General features: G+C 50.2%; 2 protein-coding genes across 2 annotated transcripts; both read right to left on the bottom strand.

Moving 5' to 3' along the window:
- Positions 1–5,505: 5,505 nt before the first annotated feature.
- On the bottom strand, positions 5,506–12,228 carry LOC140684735 (TOG array regulator of axonemal microtubules protein 2-like). The gene is made up of 5 exons (XM_072933530.1): positions 12,100–12,228; positions 10,714–10,930; positions 9,572–9,658; positions 6,891–7,343; positions 5,506–6,439 (listed from the first exon to the last, which is right to left on the bottom strand). The coding sequence occupies exons 1-4, from the start codon at positions 12,226–12,228 to the stop codon at positions 7,108–7,110; spliced, it is 669 nt and encodes a 222-aa protein (XP_072789631.1). The 3' UTR covers positions 5,506–6,439; positions 6,891–7,107.
- A 470-nt stretch (positions 12,229–12,698) lies between these two features.
- On the bottom strand, positions 12,699–25,208 carry LOC140684734 (TOG array regulator of axonemal microtubules protein 2-like). The gene is made up of 12 exons (XM_072933529.1): positions 25,162–25,208; positions 24,649–24,695; positions 23,700–23,788; positions 22,575–22,725; positions 21,334–21,504; positions 19,093–19,225; positions 18,501–18,606; positions 17,697–17,932; positions 16,036–16,188; positions 14,768–14,885; positions 13,707–13,810; positions 12,699–12,741 (listed from the first exon to the last, which is right to left on the bottom strand). The coding sequence occupies exons 1-12, from the start codon at positions 25,206–25,208 to the stop codon at positions 12,699–12,701; spliced, it is 1,398 nt and encodes a 465-aa protein (XP_072789630.1).
- Positions 25,209–25,864: the final 656 nt, after the last annotated feature.

Here is a 25,864-nt window from a genome sequence, read left to right as displayed (position 1 = left end):
GCGGCGGGGGTTGGGCTCTGATCTGGGGAAGGGGGTGACGTGCCGGGCCCCCCCGGGTCTCCGTTCCCGGGCGGATCGTCCTCAGGGACGGTCTGCGCTTCCCTCCCCACCCCGAGCCCGGGTCTAACTAATAAACACATACGCGCCGCACTCCGCGTCTCCTGCTCTTCTATTGCTCTGCGTGGGGCTTTCTCTACTTTGCCCCATGCCTTAGGGCTTTTGCCACTGCCTGAGGATTTCGTGTCCCCGGCCAGCGTGGCTGTGCATTTTTCCCATATTCCCAGATGCATGGCATCCACTGGGCTTTCAGTTGCCCCAAGCTCAACCGGCCTTGCTATGGCAAGATAAAAGTCTTTGAGCTTACACTCGATACCCCACTGCTTATAACTCACACTTACGACCCTGGCGATGCTGTCCATGACGCTCGCGGGTCCTGGGACATCTCCCTGCGCCAAGATACGGTCTGACCGCTCCGGCCGCTGCTCCTGTCCAGGTGTACCCCGTTACCCAAGCGAATCTTCACGGGTTTCGGCACCAGATATGTTGCCTTTATAAAAGACAACGGCGACCTGGTTCCAGGGGCAGCACGGCGGTCCGGCCCGTCCGGACCACTCAAGCTAATCGACAAAAGACGCTGGCACCAATGTGGTGGATGATCGAAAAGCCTTTATTATCTCATCTCATGGGTTTAAATAGTCTTGGGGGTCTTTGCTACGTCAGAGGGGGGTTTGGTGGGGTTTCTGGGTTAGTTGGGAGTGGAAAACTACTGGGTTAGGTGTGGTCACATGCTTTGGGGTTAATAGATAACGTGAAGCAGGGAGAAGGGGGAAGGGTCTCTCTTTCCGTCACATCCCGAGATCTTCCGTTCGCCTGTCCCTACTACTACAGGGAGGAGAGAGGTCACCCTGAAAAATTTCAGGAGACTTAAGCAGGATTTAATTTGTACAAAAGGAGCTGCAGTGCACCTTGAGGCTACAAAACTATAAGTCATGTTGTTTCAGGGCTCATTTATCACCGCAGTTTGCCCCAGGATTTGGCAAAGGACGTAGAAGTCTTCCAGCTGTTTTGTATAGCAAAATGTCATTGAGAAACGCAAGCCTGCAAAGTAAACAATAAAATATCAATTATAAGTGACACAGTTGCAAGGAGACTGCCTAAAATCAGGTTTCCTCTGGCTTGTAGAGCTGTCTAGATAGTGTCTTCTTCCTCACTGGTGACACAGATTCCTGCATATTGGGAGATTCCTGCATATTGGAGATTCCTGTGTATTTGGAGCAGTTCTGCCAGGTGAAAACAGGTGACCCAGGCTTCACACTCACTTTCTCTCAGTAGCAGGTGCACAGGAGTGAGCAAGGCCAGGGGAAGGTGCAGCAAGTTTGACGTGGTGGAACGTTGGGTCTGGGACACATCCTGTGCCCGTCGGATTTTTTGGAGGCGGCAGCCCACTCAGGGCCACGGGCCCCTGACCAAGAACGCCGGCCCTTTTCCCTGGAAAACAAAGCTCGCTACCCCAGGTTCCTGGTGTCAGGTTGCCAGGGGAGCTTGGGACTGTCAGGGCAGAGCAAGTTCGAGGTGGTGGCAGGTTGGGGGGCCTGGGACACATCCTGCGCTGTTTGGATTTTTTGGAGGTGGCCGCCCACTTAGGGCCACAGGCCCCTGAACACAAACACCGGCCATTTGCTCTGTGAAACAAAGCTCGCCAGCCCAGGTTCCTGATTTCAGTTTGCATGGTGCACTTGGGACTGTCAGGGCAGTAGACATTTGAGTTGGTGGCAGGTTTGGTCTGGGAGACATCCTGCGCCGTTCCAAATTTAAGGCAGCGGCAACCCACTCAGGGCCACAGGCCCCTGATGCAGAATCCACAGCGCACACAAATGAGAACTGGGATTTCAGGGGGTGGCAGGAGAAACTAAATCCATCTGCTCGCTTCCCTTTCCTGCCATGGCCACACTGATATAATTCAAAGAATTGCTCCTGCTCAGGAAGTTCTCAGATGATAGGAGCAAAAGCCACGTGTTTCTGAGGTGCTAGCTGCCAGTGTCTCAGTTTTTCCTTCCAAGTTCTAAATGGTTTTGACTATTTTTACCATTTCAACACTTTCTGTGCGTCCCTGTGAGTTAATAAGCCCTCACAAACCCTCTCTCTCAAAGCCTTGAGATACTGCCAAAGCAGAACTTGTTCATGCTCTTTTCTCCTGGTGATTTTATAATCTCATGCAGACTCTGAAAGCAAGCCCATGCTGCAGACAAAAGATTGACCTTGGTATCACAGGGCACTTTCTGGGTGTGTGTTTTTGTCTGCTTTTCACGGCCTTTGGGTGAGCACGGTGAGGCCGAGGCCTGGGGCCCTCAAGATGGCGCCGGGCAGCCCTGAGGGCAGCGGCGAGAGGCGGCACCGAGGGGCGGCACAGGGGGCATTTCCCCGAGCCATGGGAGAAGCGAGCAGCAGGGAAAGGCGCCCTGGGGAGAAGGGCAGGCACAAGGGCCCCGGCTCTCTGCAGTGCAGGCGACCGATCGCCAAGTGCTGCTCCCAGAGCCACAGGCAGGGCCGTGTCTCCTCCCCGCCCTGACACTGCACCTGCAGTGCTGCGTCCGGCTCTTCCCAGCACGGACAGCAAGGACGTGGACGCGCTGCAGCCGGTGCTGAGGAGGGAAAGGGAGATGTGCAAGGGCTGGAGCACCTCTCCTGCAAGGAAAGGCTGATACAGCTGACACAGCTCAGCTTCTTCAGCCTGGAAAAGAAACTTAGGCTCGTTCGAACTGTGGCCTTCCAGTACCTGAGGGCAACCTACTAGAAAGGCTGGGCAGGGACTTTGTACAAAGGCAGGCAAGGACAGGACGAGAGAAGATGGATCCAAATGGAAAGAGAGTCAGTTTAGATGAGGGATTCAGAAAAAGACTCTCCTGGAACAGGTTGCCCAGAGAAGGTGTAGATGCCCCATCCCTGACAGTGTTCAAGGCCAGGCTGGATGGAACTCCAGACAAGCCAGTCTAGTGCAAGGGGTCCCCAGACACAGCAGCGGGGTTGCAACCATGTGATTTTTCAGGTCCCTTCCAAGCCAAACCATGCCACGACTTCGTGATTCTGGGATACTTCCCCTCTTCATCCTCTGACAGAAAAAGAAACTTGGCACCAAGTTCCATATTGCAGACTGTTATGAACAAAACAGCCTGGCTGGGACACTTGGCTTGGGCTAAGTACTGACATTGAAATGTTAATTAGCTAATTGTTCCTGGGAATCACCTACCTCCCCCCACCCTCACTACCATTCTAGGACTGGGATGCAAAATAATCCAGTGGAATCATGGGAGGGGGTTTGGGGGATGAAAAACACCCCTAAATGGAAAAGATGGGCACAGTGGAGGGGGCTGGATGGGTGTGCTCGTTGCGGAAAAGGGAACCCCATCCCTAGTCTGTGTTTGACCTGTCACCATAACCTACAGAGGACCAGACTGGACTGGGCTGTGGGAAGCAGGAGCAAAGGACACACACACTTCCTGGTGTTACCAGGAGGGAAGGAGAGAGAACGGTCTGCTTGGACTTCTGATACAGACTGCACACCTCTTCACCTCCAGCTACCAGTGTGCCACGAAAACTCCAGGGACAGACTCTGCACGCCTGCTCACCCTTGGGCTACCAGAGAAGCTACAATAGTGGGGGCGAGCTCCTTGTCGAGCCCCCTGCCGAGCTGACTTTTTAATAAAGAGCTGACTATTAATAAAGGCATAGACCCTGTTCATTTTACACACCATGTCTTTTGCCAGCCTGCACCCGTCTCACCAGAGGATGAAAAGACATGGCACTACTGACACGATTTCCCTTTTCTACTTGAAAATTAAATGCTCCACTCTCGCAAAACTGTCAGAAGAGGCAATTCTTCCCCATGAAATGCTTTCTCTCACCCAAAGAAGAAAGAAGCCACAAGCCAACACTCTTCTTTATTGCTTCGTTGATTGGTTATTTCTCTGATAGGAATTACTTTGGGGTTTTATTTGTTTCTTTCTTTCATTCATTCACAGGGTGCGCAGCAGCTCCTCCGTTGGGTTTGCAGAGGCAATGGACGAATGGCCGCCAGCTCCGGCAGCTCAGCAGCAGCAGCAGCAGCAGCAGCAGCAGCAGCAGCAGCAGCAGCACTTCTCTCGATCGGTTTTTCGCTCAACTTTCTGCTCGCTCTCTGTCCCCTTCTCCGTCTACCATTCCTTCTACTCCCGTCCCATCTCGTCCCGTCCGTGTTCCGCCTTTCCCAGCCCGGCTCACGCCGCGTCCCGCAAGGCACCCGTGCGTGGGTCGGCCCCTGCCCGGCCATGCCCGGCGCGCCGCGGTCTCGCCTCCGCCAGGCTCTCTCCGGACTGGCTGCGGCGCCTCCACAGGAGCCTCTGGAAGAGTTCCTCACTCTGTTTGTGGCGGGGCAGCACCGTCCTGGGGCTCTGCCTGGCGCGGCCTCTGGCCCGGCCCCAGCCCCGAACGAAGCCCCTGCCGCAGCTCCGCCTGGAGCCGCCCCGCTGCCGCCCGGCTCCCGCCCCGTCCCCGGGAGCTGCCCCAGCAGCTTCCCCGCTCCGAGCTCCGCCGCTCGTCAGCTCGGCCGCCGGGCCCGAGCCGCCGCAGCCCGGGCCGGCTCGGCAAGCAGCAGCGCCTGGGGCGTTCAGGTGCCCCGGGCAGAAGGGCGAGAGCGCGGTGCCGCCCGCAGGGGCAGAGAAGCCTCCCCTGGAGCGGCTCTGCCGGGAGGGCCCTGCTGGGCAGCGGCGGCTGCGGCAGCGTTTGCTGCGGGCCCGGGCTCGCCGCCGGCGCCCCGGGAAGAGACGGAGGGCGGCGGGAGCCGGTGGGCGGCGGGCGGTGAGCTCAGCCCGGCGCTGGCCTTGGCTTGCAGGTGGCCATCAGGCGAGTGTGCCGGGAGCGCATCTCGGAGCGGGCACGGCTGCTGAGTGAGCGGGGCCAGCGGGAGAAGCCGCGGGGCGAGCCGGGCGGGGCTGAGGCCAGGCCCGGCAGGGCGGCAGCCGGAGCTGCGAGGGGAGCGAGCGGGGAGTGAGCGGGGCCGCGCAGCGTCCCGGGCCGGGCAATGGCAGCGGCGCTGGGGCCGGGCAGGGCTGCCCGAGGCGCGGCGCAGCATCGGCCCCGCTGAGGGCATCGCGGGCCCCCCGCAGCACAACGGCGCCCTTGTGCCCCTGGAGCCGGCGCTTTTGGCTCTACAGCATCTTTTGGGTCCATTGTCCCCCAAACATGTCAGTGGTGGCCCCATTGTAATACCAAGTAGCAAAGAGCAGCACAGATGACACAAAGAAAATATGGCAAAAGAATAAGAGGAGACGCCCAGCGAGGAAAGGATGTGGTGAGACACTGGAACATCAAGTGAGCTGCACTCCCATAACCCCTTGGCTAGCAGGTCCTGGTCTCACATTCTCCATTTGTTTATTTATCTTTAATTTATTTGCGTTTTTTAAATCATCAAAATAAAATATATCCAATTAAAAAGATGTTGTTATAAATTTGCGCCACAACGGAACATAATCCAATTAAGAATTTTATTAATTACCGCAAGCAGAATATGAGCAAAAGCAGCAGGGCTGGACAACAGACAGCCTCAAAAACCGAAGCTCCAGGGACTGTTGTCCTGATCCGTTCAAACAGCCTCCTTTTATTCCAATTTCTTCTTTTGTCTCCCTGGAATTTGCAAGCTAATTCCTGCAGTTATCTTGTGTTTGTATAAGCAGTCTCTGGTGTAAATCGTTGTTGTGATCTTATCTTTCATAGGCAGTCTCCGATGTACGGATGTACGTGGTTGTTATGTTGTCTTGCATCAGCTGTGTCCATTCCTTGTTTGCATACCTTCGTTGCCTAACCTTATCTTAATAAACAATACCCCGTTCTGTATTTTCTCACAGTTACCTAACCTTTACATATATCTTAAAAAACAATACCTCAGTCTGTAGTTTCTTACAATGTCATCAAAATCTAAAGATACAGTCAAAACACACTATTCAAAAGTATAAGAACATATGTACATCTCTAACTATACTAAAAGAAATCTATAAATATCTATAAAAATCTATAAAATTTATAAAATTCTATAAATTTTTATAAAATTCTATAGAATTCTAAAAATGCTATAAATCCTATTTTTGAAACATTATTTGGACGGTGGGTAGCTTCTTCCTGAGCTTGGCGGAAAGAGATCTCTTCCGTCGGGAGGCAAGGACTTCATGGGAGAACATATGTACCTCTCTAACTAAACTAAAAAACTCCTATAAAATTCTATAAAATTCTATGTAGTTCTAAAAATGCTATAAATCCTGTTCTTGAAACATTTGTCTGATGTTGGGTGGCTTCTTCCTGAGCTTCGAGGAAAGAGAGCTCTTCTGGACTGCAGGCAAGGACTTGCTGGTAAAGGGAAACTAGAAGGTGTCCAGAGAAAACTTCTTGGTAACGCTGCAGCCAGTCAGATCTGCAAAGTGGAGAGACCAAGGGTAACTAAGGCTACAGTGCAAACCTAAAGCATCTGGAGCTCCAGATTTCATGGCACACATTTCCTGGAAACTTCTAAAGAGCTGCACAGGGAAGCTTGCTCCTGCTGGCAGCCCCTGGAGCAGGCCAGGGGAAAGCCCTGACCCACTGGCACAGGGCTGCCACAGGAACAGCCTGGCCTCTGGGCTGCCCTGGGACAGCAGGAGCCCAGAGCCCTGTGCTTCCCAGGAATGGCTCAGCTGCACATGCACCCTCCTGCTCCTCTCCCTGCCCCACGGCTGAGCAGCCCTACAGCTCCAGGGGCTCTGGCAGAGCACAGCTCATTGCAGGGCACATGCAGGGCACAGCTGTTCCCTGGCAATGTGCACAGGCTCTCTGGGCTGCCACAAGAGCCTTCCTCCCACCAGAGAGCAGCCCAGCTCCCCCCTCACCTTTTTGTGAGGCTAAGCCATGCTCAGCCTTCACACTGTCCTCATCGGTCTGGAGCTGCTTCAGGGCCCCCATGTCACGAGTAGGAAGGGCGATGGAGAGAGCGGGGCAGATGCACACCCTTCCTTAGTGTTTTGTCATTTTTGAAAGACGGTAAAAAGTCACATCCGGAGTTGTCCAAGTCAGAACTTTGTCATCTTTCTGGAGAACATGAAACCTTCAGCAGCCCAAAATTTTGGAGAGGTTTTCCTGCACGCGTGGAGGCTTGCTGGCTGCACACTTCTTCAGCTTGGTGCCCATCACCTCGTAGAGGGCCAGGGCAAGCTTGGTGGCCACAGTGCGGACGCTGGCGCTTCGGACAGGCAGCGCCTTGTTCTCCAGGAAGGACCAGAGCACGGGCAGGGCGTAGCGCTCCACGACTTCAGGGCTCCTGGCATAAACCCACTCCACAAGCACTGCCGGGAGAGAGGCACAGCTTCTTACCCACCAACCTCCATGCAAACAAGGATCTACCTCTAGTTTTGCTTCTTGGAAGTCTCTCTGGCAAAGATCAGTGAAATACCACACAGAGCCCCATGATCCAGAAACAGGCAAAGCAGCTGGTCATCCTTGAAACAGAACCACCAATCCCTCAGGACTAATTTCTCCAAACAGAGCCTTGTCCCTGTGGCAGACTTTGTACCGTTACTAAATTATTTCACTATTTGTTTCTGCATGAACAATGAATGAAATGTCAAATTGCCTTTTATTGCCATTCAGAACTTGTCTAAACCCACACCGAAGATTTGGAAATGCACCATAGGGTGGCAGTTGAGTGCTTTCTAATAAAAGCGGTGTTTCAGATTTGTAACTTCCATGTAAAGTTCCAGAAGTCTAATCTGGCTCCCCTTTGCTCAGTGGCACACAGCAAAGGGCAGTATTAGAACACACTTCAATGCTCCAGCCCACCAGAGGTGGCTGCTGCTTGACAGCTACATTAGAAACATCGGTGACCAGCTGGTGTCTTTGGCAGAATGCTTTTGTGGCTTCCAACACAGAGCTGTTTCAAACCTCAGCGTGTCTTAGAGAATGACCCAGACCCCATTGCCATGGCATTTGAGCATCTTCATGTTTTAATGGCATTTCCCCTCCCAATGTTAGTGGCATTTTTTCTTACAATGTGCACTGAAATAGGGGCATAGAGAAAGAAAAATGCTACACAGGGGACTGAAAAGTAACCAAAAGGCAAGTTTTTTTCACATTGTCTCTGAAATCTGCTCTTTGCTCATTTTCTGAACTGAACTATATCAAACACAGACAAACCCTTTCTAACAACAGGCTCCTTGCATGGCAGATTTGACTGAGAGATTAAAATCTGAAATGCTCTGGAGACCAGTCTTATTTTCTGATCAGGCCTAAAGTTATCTAGTAGCTACTTATTATTCTGTGGTGGAAGAGACTTCATTTTCTCTATGCTGTTAATCCACAAGCAGTGATCAGCACTGAAACAGCTCCCGAAAGTACCCAAACCCAATGCTGCTAAGCAGGAAAGGTGTAATGGTCCACATTTTTAAATGACACTTCATTTGAATTTAAGTGCAATTAAAGACATTGGTCACTATGGAACTTGAGCAGAGAAAGAGCTGTCTCTTCCCACTAAACCTCAGAGAGGACATTTGCACTTTCTAAAGGAGTCCTCATTTTTGTTTATTCCTTTATCTGAAAAAGAGACCAAAATAACTGCAAAACTATATTCCCTATTCCTGGAGATCTACTTTATTCAAATGCTCCTTGGTGGTGGTTTTAAAGAGCCTTTGACATTCCCAATCGCTGAACATGCCCTGTTCAGATTCATAAGGAAGACACAAAGACTATGAAACCTTGTATTGAAAGATGCTGGCATAATTAGCAGTGCCATTAGCCCCAGTTAAAGCCAGGCTATCAGTTGTCTTCTCTGCTATATATTGAGATTGTCATTTTTCCATTCCTTGGCTACTGCTGACACAGCAAGCTCCTCTGAGGAATCAATTATCAGCTGCATTTGTAGCTGATTTTGGACAGCGCTGACACAGGAAGAGGCTATTTGCACAGCCTGAAATGCTCAGTCCAGTGCCACTTCCACAGCACAGGCAGGCAGCCTCAGCACTCTGCTTCTGCCCCTCTGCCCCTGGAGGCTGCCTTGCACTAAATCCATGCAAGGATATGTGTGATAGACTCTAATAGAGTATATGATAGAGTGAGATACACCCGGTGTGGTGAGTTTTGACCTAAGCTGTGACCCCCAGGCTCCGCATGGTTCAGCCTCAAAACTTGCCAAGAGCAAAACAAGAATTCTGTGAGAACACAACAAACTGATCCCCTGAAACAGCATTTGCCACCATTTTTCCTAAAGGGTCACAGATGTCCCTGAGCCTCCAAGAGAGGAGCCAGCTGGGCTGTTTTTAGCCCCTTCCTATCCTGGAAATGGTTCTGAGGTGCCCCAGTGAGAGCTCAGCCCCGAGGCCGAGCGCCGCCCCCATCTCAGATGCTGCACAGCTCTGCAGCAGCCAGGGAAAACCTGCCAGAGACACCTGCCCTGGGCATTGGGCAGGAGGGACAAGCTCAGCACCTCCTGATGTGGAGGAGCTACTCTACTGTCTATTCCCAGGCATTCCCTGTAAATAATCCCTTGGAGGACCTCTTGGCTTCCAAGGGAAGGCCATACCTGTGATACACTCCGTGACAACCAGCAGAGCTTCGCCACTCAGTTGTTTCCGTTGGTTGCTGAGCTCTTTCATCAGTGATACTTTATCTACAAGTGAAACACACATTGCTGCTCACTCTTCCGAGGTCATAGCAGAAAGGACAGTGGGGAGGGAAAGGGCAGGGGCCACCCCATTTTATAAAAGAAAGTCATATTCTGCTGACTTTTGAATCCTTTTCTTCTCTCCTTCCAGCCTACTTGGCAGGGTTAAAAATTCCAAAAGAAAAGCTCTCCTTTCACATTTGAAAATCCAAAGTTGTCTGCTGTACCAGGAGCTAAGTTAACACATTTCACATCAGGGATCTCAAGAGTTCACTTGCATGTAAGCAGTGAAAAGGTTTTGCATCCCACAGCAAAAAGGAAGAACTCCATCCTTGGGACACAGAAAGGCACTGAGTCAGGCAGTTCATGAATTCACAGAGCAGCTGAGGTGGAGAAAGTGGAAACAGCCCCTGAACACCTGCCTCCTCAGCACTCAATTTTTCAGGCATTTTCAGAGCTGACATAAATCTGTGTGGCAAAGGAATTTAGAGCCTCTCTTGCCTAATTAGGTATTTGCTAGAGCCACCTTGCCCCATGCAAAACAACATGTGGAACAAGGCATTATTGCCAGCTGCATTTAGACCAGTTTGTTCTAAGGAAATGAACTTGGTGAATCCTAAGTTGCCCTTTGAAAAAAGAAGACAAAGAAGAAAGGTGGAAAATAGGCAGCTAATGCCCGTAATGTAGAGCCTTCAAGGTGGATGCTCTGCAGAAGCTCTGATGGGCTGGTGTCCCTTCTTGCCAACAGCAAAGCTGTTCATTTGGGAAGTCAGATGGGGCCCAAGCAAACTTTGCCTCTGAATTGTAGCAAAGCTGTAGTCCAGGACTTTCTCTTCAGATCAGCAGCACAGAGCCAAGGGCTCCTGGGACTTTTGGGGATTGCTGATCCCATTCAAGCCTCTTGGAGGACTGGTTCCTAAGGACTGCACCTCCAAAGCTTCTGGTGGGTGTCTGCGGGAGCGTTCCACAGACAACAGCAGCTGTCAAGGCACTCAGCGTTCTCTTGTGTCGGAGAGACAGAGACGCAGTTGAGGAGAGTCCATGCCAGGGGTCAGCCTCACCTAAATGAGCAATGGATCCTTCCAGCGCTCTCACAGCTGCGGCACGAACCCCGGGATCCTTTGAGTTTAGATTCTTTGTTATTCCTTCCACCAAACGGATGATCACGGGGCTCAGGGCATCTTCCAGGAGGCCGATGATTTCTGCCAGCACGTCCAGCGCCTTCTCCTTCACTCGCTTATGTGTGTCACATAGTCTCAGGTCAAAATAATCAAAAATCTGCAAAGAGAACAAATAACACGAGAACTTGATTCAAATGACCTTGTTTGAAGAGGGGATGTAGAAATGAGCACTCAGCAATGTAAAAGGTGAGAGTCATCCTTCCTGTCAGGTCAGCCCTTGCATGCACAATTTCAGTGTTTTCCTGTGGGCCACTCGCTGCAATGGTTCTGCAACCTCATGCTGGTTGAAAGATTTTCATCTGTTTTGAAGAGGTTTGGCTGGGGACAGAAGAGTTCCTATGATGTTTCTCCCCAGCTATAAATCATTCAATCAATTCCCTTTATTAATTGAAAAGACTACCTTTGCTTTTCAAGAGTGGAAGCAGATATTTACAATGCCCGGGTTTCTATACAGTTGCCTCAGGTACTGAGGGCAATTATGATTTTGCCAAAACTATGGCTGGAGGAGATCTAGGTTTTCATTTGTTTGTCTCAGAACCTGTGTCTGGAGGAGGGCAGGGCTCTGATCAACTCTTCCAGGACTCAGACCATTTCTCTAACAGGTAGACTTCTGAAATGCAATGTGCTGTACAGCTCTCATTAGAGCAGGCTCAGTCCCTTGACAGGCACCAATTTCTGGAAGAAGGGGAAAAGCATCTACTGGGAGGAGAAAGGATAGATCTGTCCTTAGCTGTTTTCCTCCTTTTCCAAAGAGAAAAAAAGGCCCCCAAGAAGGGTGAGCACCATCTTTACCTAGAGGAATAGGCACAAGGATGGAAATGAGTAGCCAGAGTTGTGCCTGTGCCAGACAAGATGGAGTTTCCAGAAGTATCCTTTAAAAACATTTAGTTCAAACCAACCCAACCTGAAACGTCTCTTCCCCACTCAAACCCATTTTTTGTCCAGAGAATAAGTGCCATTATTGCTTTCAATGGCTGGATTCTCTTCACCTAACCCAGCTGGGAGTAGGAGACAGCAGCAGTTAAACCAGCAGAAAATTCCGTCATCATCTGATCAACAGCATCAATAGACAGCTGCCAGACAAATATAGCTGGACTGAAAAAACTTGTCCTGAAGCCTGGGACCTGAATTAAATTTCTCTGGGTAAGAGAGACCAGCCTGTCCCAAACAGCCAGGATGTACTGCCAAGACACACTGAATTAACTTTACTTCTCCAGGCCTGGGAAAGGAGCTGAAGGAATGGAACAATGAAAATACCCTACATACTTGGGTAATGTTAGTGGAGATGAGCTGGGGTCTGCTTTTGGACAGGTCTAGGAGGAGTGCCACTCCTTCCATCCGTATCTGAAACTCCTTGGCTTCCAGGAGGTGGTAAAGCTTCTGGAGTGGCTTCATCTCTTCCACAGCTCGAGGTAACGTGACCTGGACTTTTGCACGGTGTAGGAGGCGACCATCAGAGGTAGACTCCACCCTGGAAAATAAAACCAAAATAGGACCTCTTGGTGATAATAGCTTCAGTTAATTGTGACCAAAACACCTTGAGGAGCTTTCCTAGTGATGTGATTTCAAGCTAGAATATCATGAGGCTCTGAAGAACAACGTGAGCCTCATGCCAATCATGACAAGAGACAACCTGCAAGTAACATTCTCACACTGCTCACTCAGGAAAACCAAGGATGAGATGCATCTGATCTATCTTCAGATGGCTTCCAAGGCGCACTGGTCACATTGCTTTGTGGGGAAAGAGAGACACTACTTCCAAGTTTAAATGCCTCCTCATATGGGAGGTGTGTGTCTTATAATAAGGAAACACATCATTCTGGAGAAGAGTCTCTACACCAGGCATGACAATCTGGAAAAGTAGCTCAGATGCATTTGAACAGATGAACAGGGACGTATCTGAAGGATCTAGAAAATCAGTAACAGAGATAAAAACAGAATCCAGACATGCCAGAACTACGCTCACATTTTGTTTGCTTCCCTGGAGACCAGATCCACAGCTTAACAAACTCTCTGGGAACAATTCTCCTGGATCAACCTGTCTCTTCCATGAGCACGGGCAGGTGCAAGCCATGCTACTGAGACACGTGGTCACTTTTCTGCCACTGCTGAGTGGGACAGCGCTAAATAAATCCCCTCTGTTATCAGAGGAGAACAGGTACGAGCAGCTCTGCCACTAGCATGAAGAGACAGCAAGGACCAAATTCCTGTCTTAAATGCTGATTGCAGCACAGGGGGAAATAAACCAAACATGCTGTCCATCAAGTAAACTATATGAAGGACAGGAATATCAAGACAAAAAGTCCACATTGAGACACCTGTTGGCCAAAGTTGCTCAGGAATTCCCTTACTACTACTACTATTACTACTACTCAAACTTCGTACTGTTTGAGGGTAAAAAAACCATGAATCAGCCAGGCCAAACCACATGGATGAGAACTGTATCTTTGGGGAATGGCATCTTGTTTCAAGACTGGGACTTCTCATTAAAACACCCATCTAAAAAAAGACAAAAGACTACATTGGGATTAAAAAAGAACACCCTGGTTGACTTTCCTTGTTCCAAGTCAGCAGCAGAAACTTGGCCCTCTCCTAGCCTCCACAACAGTGCCCTTGCCACTGCACTGGATCATCTGAGCTGCTACCAATGGGTGTCTTTTTGTCGCCCAATTTTTGTGGAAGCCCTCCAGAAAAGTTGTGTTCAGCATAATGCAGAAGTAGACATTTTTTATCCTAGAGCATTTGTAGGGAAAGGAAAGAATCTCTGGCACTGGTCATCTCCACCAGAAAGATTTTCCTGAGGAAGAGGCATGTAAAGCACATGTCATGTGCTTTGTCACATCTAACAAAAGTGTCCCATCTGACAAAAGTACCGATTGCTAGAAGGCAATGTGGCCTGGGGCTTCTTTGAGCCGTCGCTCCCCTTTTTCGCCAGGTTCTTCACAGATGGCCGTTCAGCCTTCTGGTTTTCCATCTCCTACAAAGACATCAAGAAACTCCATGAATCTTTAGAATATAAAATAGGAAATTCCCTAGTTAGAACACAAGTTAGAACCAGGACCACTGCTACCAAGCCTTAGGGAAACATTTCCTAACTTACAGAAATAAATGGACCAGAGATTCAGTGATGCCAACTCTTTGTTTACAATAGCCCAAGGCAGGTTATGGGTGCTATCATGCAGCAGTGAGAGCGGTCTAAAATCCCAAATTCATTGGTCTCGAGCATAAATGGGAATAATGCAAACTGGTAGGCAACGAGTGTTCTCAATGGAAGCAGCAGATTTGGACTCTTTGGGGGTTGGCCCACTGTGTTGGAAGTTGATTTGGTTCAACACTTACTCTCCCTGCTCCTGCACAAAGGCACACTCCCGTCTCAAATGTAGGTAAAAAGAATAAAATCCCCCCCCAAACAAACACATTATTTCCCACTGGATGCTGTTGAATTCACCAAGCCTCTTCCAGCTCCACAGGGCTTGACAGCAGGGCAGTATTCCCAAAAGACAGACAGTAATTGCAGTAATCAGGATTGACTTGGACATCTTTTGTATATTTGGAAATGTTCTTGGCACCACTACTTCCGGTGTCTTTTGCAAAGACACTGTTATCCTCAGAAGCACTATTCTCACTTAACTGCTTTACTGGGGGCAGAGTAGGGAGAGCGCCGTGGGGCCTTACCCTTGGATGTGAACCCATTTTCTCCTCTTTCCCTTTCCCCTTTGTGATATTCAAAGAATTCAAAACCCCACTTTTTCCCTAATAATATCAGTTCCTCTGTGGTCTGCAGATGAACAGGCTGGGGATTAACAGCTCATTCCCAGGAGCAAAATGATGCAGCAGAAGAGGAGTGAGGTAAAGTCACATCGGGTATGTTGGATCTCATATTAGCAGTGGCAATACTTGCACAAAGGAGACACTGCTTCTGCCAAGCGCTTACTTTCTTCTTAATTCTTGTCAGGATATCTTCCAGGTCATGGGTGGAAAGAGATTGTTCCAAAAGCTTTTTCAATTTGGGATTATTCAGCAGCATCTTCACCATCTCCTGTCCATAATGCCTAAGGAAGGAAGGAAGGAAATGAAAAGTGAACAAAGGAAGAGTGTTAACAGAAGCAGCTGATAGCTTAAACTGATCAGGTGCAATCCTTGCAAGAGAAGGCATTACCTACTCAGCAAAGAGGGAGATTTACTTCACTTGACACTGCACAGTGTTGTCAGCTGAACACAAGGGACAAGAGGAGAATGTGGGGCCACAGAAAAATACCATTTCACTCGGAAACTGTGGGTGTGCTTCTGTGGGATCAAAGGATCCCAGGGAACAGGCAAAACACATCTGCTTCGTTGTCAGAGCCTATTAGCAGTCCTGCTGCCATTGCACAATAATTTGCCTTTCTTTCACTGGCAGGGAAGCCAGAACAAAACACCTCATGCTTGCTTTGGATTATTCTATACTATATAGAATAATCAGGGGCAGATAGTTGCTCTGGTGTCCTTGGCAGCTATTAATGGCAATTTCATCATCAAAGTAAGGGGATTTTGGTGGTTTGGGTTGATTTTGCCACTAGGAAACCACAGATTTCTTCAAGAAGAAATTTGGAGGTCACTGAGCCACAGATGACAGCATTCTACCAACCTGCAGAAGTAGTTTAGAAAGACTGAATACATAGGCTAAAGACCTCTGAGATATTTCTAGGGAAGTCTTAAGTTAATGTGAAATAGATGTTTGGGATCCTTCAGTGATGAACATTAGCCAACACGTTGGCTTTATCGTCTGCACCGAAGGCCAATCAAAACTTTTTGACTGGCTAATCGGAGCTCTTTGGATCTCAGTAAAGAATCCTTCAAGTCACAGGAAGTTGGCAGTGCTCCTTCTTGGTGGCCAAGCTCAGGTTACCCACTACAGTCATTTCCCCAGGCAATCCAGAGCAGTGGTCACAGCACCAAGGCTGACAGAGATCAAGAAGTGTTTGGACAATGCTCTCAGGCACATGGAGTAACTCTTGGGGTGTCCTGCACACAACCAGCAGCTGGACCTGATGACCCTGATGGGTCCTTTCAAACTCAGCATATTCCATGGTTCTCTGACCCTTATCCACACTGTGAGGTAACTTAACGTTGCCTTTAGTTTCCACTCCTTTGTAGTTTTACCTTTTACAGCCAGACACAAAACCATGTTCCCGTTTTAGGAGGTGAAATGAAGATCATTACCTTGTGTCCTGGTGACAGTCCTGAGCAAGTGTCCCTGCCACGTGGGCCAGTGTCTCAGCCCTGGCTGTGCCTGCCAGCTTCGTGACTCCAATTCTCTGCACCAAGGACAGGAGGAGCTCGGCCGCGCACTTCCGCACCTGGGCGTAGCGGCTCCTGGGAAGAAGAGAGCAAACGCTGGGCACAGGGAGAAGGAGCAAGAGCAGCACAGGCCTTGGCCAGAGCCTGCTCCCTGTCCTTGCTGGGGGAACGAGGCCTGGCTTCTCCCTGCAACTTCAGACACCTGTAGAAGCTTCTGTCCTCAGATAAACACAAAGCTAGCATTGTACAGAAGGACTGCCTGCAAGGAAGAGGGAAGAATTCAGTCTCCCTGCACTATCTGATACTCCATTTCTTTCCCAGTATTTACTCAGAGAAAGATTAAAGGAATTGAATACATATGAATTATTTAGAAATTAAGGACAATTCATGCTGACCCATCAGACGGCCCCCACTGCACAGAGCTGCAGCAGGATGAGGCTCTTTCCACCCATTCATCCCCAAATCTGCAGACCTTTGGAAAAAAACAGCTGCAGGAAAAACACGCTGTAGGGCGGGAAGTTGCCAATATCCAGCAATGCAGCCTCTGTCTTTTGTAAAGATTGGCAAGGGATACAGCTGAGTGTTTTGACCCTGTTCCAAAGCTGAGGACAGGGTGGCAGGCATTTTAGCCAGGTTGTCCTGTTCTAGAGACTGTCTCTTGGGACCTATCAGGCCCAGCACCAACACTTAAGGCAGCATTTGCTTCAGCTGTCCCATTGCACTCAGCCTGTGAAGGTGCCTGTAAATTGATTCATCATCTCCAGGCTTACCTGAAACATCAGTTTGAATTGAAAGTAGAGCTCTTAGGCCAGGACAGTCCTACAAGCCTCCTTTTGGCAGGAGCTGCACCTGCTGTGCAGGCTGTGCCACACCCAGCACATTCTCCCCCATGTGCTGCACGCCCCAGCAAGTACCCTCCGTATTTCTCACGTTAATTGCATCATGAGGATACGTGGTTTTTCCCAGCGCTGCAAAATACCCAACAGCGCTGACAGCTGCAATTGCAATTGTCCCTCTTCCAAAAAAAGCACAAGGCTTTCCCCTTGGCCTTTGCAGGCACTTTCACTTCCCCAGCGGTCACCACGTCTAGGAAAATCTGACAGACTGGGAGAACTCCAGGAAGCAGCAGGAAGCTGAGTCAGAGGAACTTTAAACTGGATATCAGGAAAAGGTTTTTCCCCCAGAGGGTGGTTGGGCATTGGAACAGGCTCCCCAGGGCAGTGGTGACAGCATCAAGCCTGACAGAGTCAAAGAAGCATTTGGACAACAATCTCAGGCACTTGGTGTGACCCTTGGGCTGTTCTGTGCAAGGCCAGGAGCTGGACTCAATGGTCCTGATGGGCCCATTCCATCTGCCCCTATTCTACAGTTCTGTGATTCTGAGAGCGAAGAGGCTGCAGGAGGGCAGAAATAGGTGACAAGAGGAAAGAAATGAGGCTGATAAGAGAATCAAGTCCCTGAGTTCACAGAAGATGCAGGATACAGGACCTTTCCCTCCCACCATTCCCAGTCTCTCTCTCTCACCCCTTCCCCCACCCACACAGGAGAAGGTGAAGAATATCACTAAAAGAAGAAGAACCTACTTGACTCCCTTGTCCATGAGAACAGTCATTGCTCGGGCAGGAGTCACCTTCTCTACCATGATCCCCAGAGCCTGACAGGCTGCCTTCTGAACAAACTCTGGGGAGTTCCACACCATGTGGAGAAGGACCGGAGCAACCTCATCCACCTCGGAATCCATGTCCTTCCTCAAGAGTGCAAACAGCTCTCCCAGAGTGACGATTGCAGAGCAAGACAGCTTTGACCGGAGGCTGGTCACCTGGGGAAGTCATGAGGGGAAACATAAGAATCACCTTGAAAAGAAAACCAGTTGCCTTAGACAAAACTCCCGGGAAATCACAACACCTCCCACTTTGTCCAGAGGAGCAAAAAAGCACAGTAAGAGCAGAAGAGCCCAAGCACAGAAAGGTACTTACTCTGGCACCAAATTCTGCCCTCAGACCTGCTTACTGCAGGCATAAAAAATATATTTCACTGAAGTGTGCTACTTGACCCTTCTCTAATATCAACTGCTTTGATTTTAGGGCCTCTTGTTTGAAACAGAAAGAAGCAAATTAATGCAAGGGCTGCTTTCAAACCATAAAGGCACAAGTCATAAAGATAAAAGACTCAGGTGCTCCTGTTCAAAAAAGCAACACCTGTAGCTGAAGCACTCAGACAGGAAACAGAAAACACAGGCTCAGGTCTACAGACTAATTTGCAGTGTTGAATTACAGCTTGGGCAGAGAAGGCACACCCTAAGCACACAGGGAGATGAGCAAGCACATACCTACTCTACACTCTACCGTGTATGAAGTGTGCGGGACAGTTCAGAACAATGTTCTCACCTCGCTGGTAACTGCCAAGCAAATCTCACGAAGTCGACAAAGCAGGACTTCTGAATGGGACTCAGCCAGCTGTTTGATGATGCAGAGTCCCTTCTCCTTCTTCTCCCTGAAAGGCAAGTACCAAAAAGATTGATTTTTCTCTACCCAAGAGCTAGGCAGCACCCTCTGAAACGACCAGGCTGGCAGCTCAGTCAAACCACTGGGAGCAGAGAGGAATCTTCCTCAGTCCCACTGGGCCAGTGGCCCAAGGCACCCAAGCCTGCACTCAAAACTGCTGCCATCCTGCTTCTCCCTTCAGCCAGCAAATCATCTCGTTCCAGGGCTTTCTCTCTTCCCTCAAGATTTCCTCTGCAGCCCCGTGGAGCAGCAGGCAAAGCAAGGAAACAGCACGGACCTGCTGCAGCTGGAGCACTGCTGCAGAGCAAGGCCGAGAAAAGGCTGCTCTCAAATCTTTATCCTCTCACTGCTCTGCAGTGGTTTCACCAGTGCCCTTTGGCCCTCTGGGCTCTTGGGGCTCAGAGGCAGCAGCAAGACACGCGTCTAACCTACCTTAGTGCTAAGAGGGACGCAGAGTGACCGGGGCCTTTCTTACCAGTCATCGCTGCCGAGCAAGGACAGTGCCTCCTGCAAGGACTGCTGTGGGGCTGCAAAAGCCGCGTCCTTCTGCCCAGTCCCACGGCGCGGCTGCTCTCGGCGCTGGGCACCAGCGGCCATCTCCGAGGTCACTGTAAGGACAGGGTCGGCCATGGGCGCTGCAGCCCCGGGCGGGGCACCCCGCCATGGAGCGGCCTGCAGCCATCTCCCAGCCAGGGCTCCACGGGCACACACGGGCACTGGGGCAGAGGCTTCCCTGCTGTCGGGCACCTTGGGCTCCTTGCTTTCCCCCAGCCTCCCCGGCTGGGCACAGCTCCAGGCTAAACCTGCCCATGGCCCCGCAGCGCCAGCTCCGAGTGCCACAGGTGCCACAGCCAGCGGCAGTTCCTGCGGCCGCAGAGCTCCCGCTCCCTGCCAGACAGGGCCGGCAGCAGGACTGGCCGGCCAGGAGGGAGCCCCTCAGGTGCCTCTCTTGTCTCAGCGCCCTGATTTCCCCCAGCCCTGAGGATGGGGCACTCTGCAACTCCCTGAGGAGAGACCTGCAGCTGCCTGGCCACAGCACCGAGCCAAGCCTGAACAACCCAGCCCTGCTGGGCCCGGCTCAATCCCCACGGAGCAGCTACCAGGGAACAGCCACACCTGACCCTTCCACCTGACAGCGCCTCTGTGTCCACTGACCTCAAATATCCTAGACAGCAGGCAGCTGAGTGCACATACATTTAGCCTGCTATTGGGAAGGGAGTAATTTATGGATTTTGTTCTTTTCCGAGCATCATGAACCTTTACTCTTTCAGAGGTACACACTGGCTGTATTTCAAAGATGCTGAGGTGAAATTTATTTGTCATCAAATGGATGTGTTTGCATACTGTGCAATGCCTAAGCTTTCTCTTGCCATTTCCAGTCTAGATGGTTGATAAAAAAGCCTTCCAAATGAAAACTGGGGAAAAAAGAATGCAAATACCGATGCAAATTGTTGGCAGATGCACTCTCTTGATAAAAAGTTGTCCTGGGTTTGCCTTAATTGAATTTTTTGGTAAGGAAAACAAATTTACAAGGTATGAGAAAAATCAGATGATAAATGCATTTCTTAGGAAACCCATTTGTCATCAAAAGCACTGTCAATCAAAAATTTCATGTCGTACACTAAAAAGCTCATTTTCTAATGTGTAGATGAATACATTTGAGCTGTCTTTTTAGACATGTTGGAGTATAAATATTGCACAGAATCTTGACAAACTACTCTAGACTGTGTAGGGTTTTTGGCTACCTTGCATGTTCTCACAAAGTACAGAGGGACCATAACATCAAAAATATTCAGACAGGAGCTAATCTGGGTGTCACTGACACCCAGCCACTGACATCAGTGATGGCCCTGCAGAAGCATGTAGACACACACATCTAGAGTCACTATGGATGGAGAGCCACGTCAGGCTAGTTCTGGTCAATTCTGAACATGGAAGCAGCATCACTAGAAAAGAGCATTCCAAATATCATTCCTAGCTCCCTTCTTCTTATCTCACCCTACTTGGGATCACAGTACAGCAGGCTACCCACAAAGGAGAGACAAGAGCCACCAGGGACTATCTGCTGGGTGTTTCCTGCAGGCAGCCAACAGCCTGGGAGCAGCAGGCAGCCCCTCGTGCCTGTCATCTGCTGCACACAGCCGCTGTGTTTGCTGGGTGGCACAGGAGGCACTGCTTGTTCCCTCCTGGCATTGCAGCCCGTGGGATGGTGGCAGCCAGGAGCCATCGGGCACTTCTGGGAGCAGCAGCACGACTGCACCGAGCCGCTGATGGCCGTGCAGAGCCAGCCCTTGCTGGGAGAGCAGAAAAGCTGGCTGCAGAACTGGACAGCAGCACAGGCAGAGGGCCCAGATGGTGAGTGCACAACTGATCCTGGTGGTTCTCGGAGGTGCATGGTGAGCACACCCTGGCAGACTGCCCTGCAGCTCATCCCTGCAGGCACAGCAGCCTCCTGGCACCAGTTACCGAGATGGGCAAAAGGCAAAGCTTAGGCCTTTACCACGATTTCATTCAGCTCAACTTTCCAATGGATTTCTAGAACCAACTGCTACAGTACGACCAAGCTGGAGTAACTCCAAAGTAGATTTGATGTTCAATCTCAGGACAGGCTATGAACCCGAGGTCCCAGCTGTGCTGGCTGAGGCAGGAGGCAGTTTGTGCTCCTTGTGCAAGGTAAAACCCGTGCAGGGAAAAAGCTGCCACGGAGCAGGCTTACCTGTGGAGTTGCGTGGGAAGCTGCCATCCCCATGGATGGTGGACGTACTGGGCAGTAAGGGCACGTTGTCCTGCTTCCTCACAACCTGCTTCTTCAAGTCACTACCAGGGTGTTTTCTCTGCCCACTAGCAGCTGTGCCATCGACAGGTGGTAGCCTAAAGCCTGCAGGGACTAAAAAGGAGCTTGTAAGTGGAGGGTGCTGGGCAGGGTGACAATGGAAAGCGCCAGGAAACTTGCCGGAGGTGGGTAACATCTCTGTTACCCCAAAGAACTTCAAGTATAACAATGGCACATTAACAGGGGACAGTGATCACAGAATCACAGAATATCAGAAGAGTTTGGGTTGGAAGGCACCTTTAAGCACCATCTAGTCCAACTCCTATGAGCAGGGACATCTTCATCTAGATCAGAGCCCCATGTGAACTGGCCTTGAACACCTTCAAGGATGAACCAACAACAGCTTCTCTGGACAAACCCTTCCAGCTTTTCATCCCCTTTAATTTTAAAAAAAATTCTCCCTAATATATAATCTAAATCTACCTTCTTCTAGCTTAAAACCAAACTGCAGTGATGCTTCCCCTAAGAAACAAGGAAGACCCAGTATTGCTTTGCTGCTGTTTTCCTGTTCCAGAGGCTGTCAGGGGAAGTTTCCAAAAGAAAGTGCAGATAGCCTTGCGTGCTGCCTCCTGAGGGCCCTGCTGCCGCCCTCGGGGCAGCGCTCCCAGCCCTGCAGTCAGAGTCCCTGGGCCGGGATTCAGTCGGGAATGCTGCTTGCTCCTGGGGCTACAAGAGCAGCACTGGCTGGGGGCTTCAGCACAGCTCAGCAGTGCCAGCTCCTCAGCAGGGAGCGGCAGGAGGAGGAGCTCTGGTGTTTTCATCAGAAGGAGCTGGACTTTGTTTCTTCCAGGTTGCAGCCTGGTTGAAAAGCATTCTTTTGGACTTGCCTTCCCTGGAGGCTGCTCTCCAGGAGAGAGTCTGAAGCCCCAGTGTAGTTTGCAAGACAGAATTTTCTACTCTGAAAGACTTCAGAGGTGAAGGTGGGAAGCTGATATTCTGTTACTGACTCAGCGAGGCCATGGGCAAGACACTTCATGCTTCTGTATTTTTCTTTGGGAAACAGAAATAAATCCTATGCAAGCTTCCACCCAAATGCAAGCCAAACAGCCTCCCAGTCTGATTGCAACACTGTGCAAAGGGCAAGCAAGTGGTCAGAAAGGACCACAAGTGTAGCCACCACTTACTTGCTTCAGCTGCATCCCCAGGCTCAACTGGCTGAGGAGGAAGTAGCAAGGATGTTTGATTTAGTCTCCTTCTCTCCAACTCTTTCTTCAAAAGCTCCATTTTCTTCCGCTCCAAGCTCTTTTGAGCCAACTTGCAGAGTGCAGGACGGATCTAGGTGCAATGGAAATACATCACAGACTGTAAGCAGAGACACACAAACCAAACACATCATCTCATCAGGAGCACAGAGTCCACAGAGTGCCACAGGCTTCAGTGCAGCTCCATAGACATTCCAATAGTTTCAGAGGAAGGTCTCCCATCCTCACCCTGGCAATTACACACAGTGAGGTGAAACACTTCAGTGCCATAACCTTCTACTGCTGCCACTGCAACCTCTGTCAGGAAGGCCTGCTTGAAGCATGAAAGTCATAGGAGTGCCCCAAGACAGATGAAGAGCTCACATGGCCAGTGAGCAGGCAGTTCAGTTCCTACAGGCCATGGCAGGAGAATAAACACCATGTGCAATACCCCGGAAGGAGGGGTAATGAGCTGCTGCTTAACACTCATGGCCAGGAATTGCAGCTGTTTCTCCCTTCCTGCCTTCTGAAGGACTCGGCTCTGAAGGGCTCTGGAGGACTTGGGCTCTGAGACCGCGAGACCAAAAGGAGGATTCATGTGAAAACAAGTTGCAGAAACACTGATGTTCATGAGCAGAAAACTTGAGAAGGAGAGGGCTGTGAGATGCAGCCACAAAGGTATCCTGGAAAAGTCAAACTCTCCCATTTTATTTTGCAGCCTTGCTTACACTCAACATTAGAACCTTTGCTTCTCTGCTTCTGAGGATGCACTTTTCCCACGTTCACTGATGGGTAGTTTGCTCTGCCACTCAGAACTTCTCTAAAAGAGCCTTTGCACATAAAGAATGCTTCTGGCATGACCTTAGCACCATCCCCAAACCAGTGAGCCTGGTTGGCACCACAGGAAATAGCCAAGCAATTGCTCTGTAGCTGTCCAATAGATTCCCAAGATAATCCCCATCCCCATCTCCCAAGGGGTGGAAGATGATGATTTCCAGTGACATTTTGGGCCAAGCACTAAAGAGCCACTGGAAAGGAAGTCTGCTCATCCCTGTGCTCACCCCTTACCTTTCCAGAGCTGTCCCTCAGGTCACTGTCACTCATAAAACCAGGACTGGTGGGATGATCCAGCTCCTTGGCCTGGCTCACTGGGAGGCCTGGTAATGGAAGCAAAGGTTCATGTAAATCACTCGAAGACTTCAAGCCCCCAAAAACATAATTGCGGGCAACAGGCAAGACAGGTTCCAGACTGCAGAGCTTCCATAAAACACAGAGATTGGGATTGAGAGCAGCAAGGTACATATGCCTCGAGTGTCATGGAAGATTTCAAGTTGAAAGCATTGGCTGACCCAGATGCAGCAGAGACCGCATTTTGTCTGGCACAATTCCACTTGTAAGGGATCAGGAAAGGCAGGGAGGGAGGACAAGGCAGAAGGCATCTCCTCCCCCAGCCTCAGCCTGCCACTCTGACACAGAGAGAGAGAGCCAGGGAAGAGACTTCCAAAGGAATTCTGTCCTAGGAGGTTTCCTTATTTCTGCCAGTGCAAAACCAGGCAATGTCCATGAATCTCCTTCACTCCTCAAAGGCTTCAGCTCAGAAAGTGCCCCAGGAAAAGGTTTTCTGCTTCAAGGGCAGGAGGAAGGAGTGGGAACATTTGTTATTTCATGCTAAATTCCTTCCTTTGCTCTACTAATTTTGAATCTAGAAAGGCTACAGGGAGAGAAAAGCCATGTGCAGCATAGAGAAGATGTTTCCTTTTCCTGCACTGCATTTCCTGGGCCCCAAGGTACCATTCCAGCTCCTGCCACTCAACACTTCACACTGGAGGAATTTTCACTGCACCACCAGAGAACACTCCCAGTGACTGGGCTTTGGGAGAGTCCACTGAGCCCGTCAGGGAATTGAAAGGAACTTTAAGGAATGTTCAATAGAATGGGCTTGAACCAAGCTTTCCAAATGTCACCTCATAGTCCAGATTCCAATGGTCATTTCAGGACATTCATGCCCTGTACCTACCTGCATGGTCAGAGCTCTTCTCTTGGCTACTGCTGCTGGGTCTTGGCCTGGAGGAAATGGAGGACAAAGGAACAAATGAGGAGGTAGAAAGAGAAGGGAGGGAATGAGTGTGCCATGAAAGGAGGCAAACCTTCTTAGCATGGTCACAGATGAAGGAGGTAAGGCAACACATAAAGATGCACAACAAGATGCAAGGCTGATTAATTGTCATTAGGCTTTCAGCTGCTGTTGTCGCACAGAACTGGCCACGCTCTGGGTGAAATAATAGCCAAGCCCAGCAGAGGACCCATCTTGAGGTGCTTTGAAGCCCTGCCTCGTCTTCCCCACCACCACCTCTGCTCTTGGGCCATTGCTGTTGGGTTTGACATTGTGCTGGCCCTTCATAGATGGGCAAAATGCTGAATACACAGAGGTCTGCCTAAATACATGGGACAGCTAACAGTGCAAAATAACAACATGTGATGCGAAGAGTGAGCTGAACAGCCCCCTGGAGCAGCAGACACCTTGGCTTACCTCATCTCCTGGGACTCCTGGAAATCCAGCTGGAGAGAGCTTTGCATTGACCCTGCAGCACTACCAACAGGGAGACTTCCTGCCTTGCGTATTGGGGGGAGCAGAGGTAGTCCCAGTGACCCCTTCTTCACTTCTCCCCCAGGGGTATACAGCAAGGAAGCCTGGAAAGAGTAGACCACAGTGCTCAGATCAAGCATCCAGCCTTGCCCCCATTCATGCCTCAGGACATTTAGCCATGCTATTAGGTGACACCTGGCAGGAAAGGACAAGTCAGACTGATGGGGCAACTTGGCCCAGGATGGGGAATGCAAAGGGAACTGCTGAGGGAGAGACTATGTCACACATTTGACACCTCTCTCCTCACACTCACTCAGTCTGCAAGTGTGGCTACATTTAAAACTGCCATCCACATGTGTGGCATCAAGAAGTTCTGGGTGCCACTGGCTCCACTGGCATTTTTGGATGGCACAGGAGTGGGTTTAGATCACTGATCTCTCCCTGCTCCTAAAGGTACCTAACAGGCAGTGCTGATCTCCAGACAAGTCCCCACAAAGCCATTTTGCAGGATGTCAAACCCTGCTTTTCTCAAGCCCCTCTGCTTCTGCTGCTGCCCTTCCCTCCTACAGTTCCCCAGCAGCCTTTGAGCCCAGATGCTGCTGAGCTCTCAGGGTGCTCGCTGCTCTCCAGCTCCCACACTTCCATC

Source organism: Taeniopygia guttata, chromosome 9, assembly GCF_048771995.1.
Source record: "Taeniopygia guttata chromosome 9, bTaeGut7.mat, whole genome shotgun sequence".
Classification (NCBI taxonomy): domain Eukaryota; kingdom Metazoa; phylum Chordata; class Aves; order Passeriformes; family Estrildidae; genus Taeniopygia; species Taeniopygia guttata.
This window is presented reverse-complemented; position numbering and strand designations above follow the sequence as displayed.

What these genes read in the sequence shown, in the direction of transcription:
- LOC140684735 (XM_072933530.1), bottom strand. Translation starts at nt 12,228, where the DNA reads ATGAAGCCACTCCAGAAGCTTTACCACCTCCTGGAAGCCAAGGAGTTT. An exon ending in TCTCCACTAACATTACCCAA is followed by an intron (nt 10,931 to 12,099) that starts GTATGTAGGGTA and finishes TTCTCTTTGCAG; the next exon opens with ATTTTTGATTATTTTGACCT. An exon ending in AGGATCCATTGCTCATTTAG is followed by an intron (nt 9,659 to 10,713) that starts GTGAGGCTGACC and finishes TTTCACTTGTAG; the next exon opens with ATAAAGTATCACTGATGAAA.
- LOC140684734 (XM_072933529.1), bottom strand. Translation starts at nt 25,208, where the DNA reads ATGCAAAGCTCTCTCCAGCTGGATTTCCAGGAGTCCCAGGAGATGAG. An exon ending in TGACAAGAATTAAGAAGAAA is followed by an intron (nt 13,811 to 14,767) that starts GTAAGCGCTTGG and finishes ATGTCTTTGTAG; the next exon opens with GAGATGGAAAACCAGAAGGC. An exon ending in ACATTGCCTTCTAGCAATCG is followed by an intron (nt 12,742 to 13,706) that starts GTACTTTTGTCA and finishes CTGATTTTCTAG; the next exon opens with ATCCTTCAGATACGTCCCTG.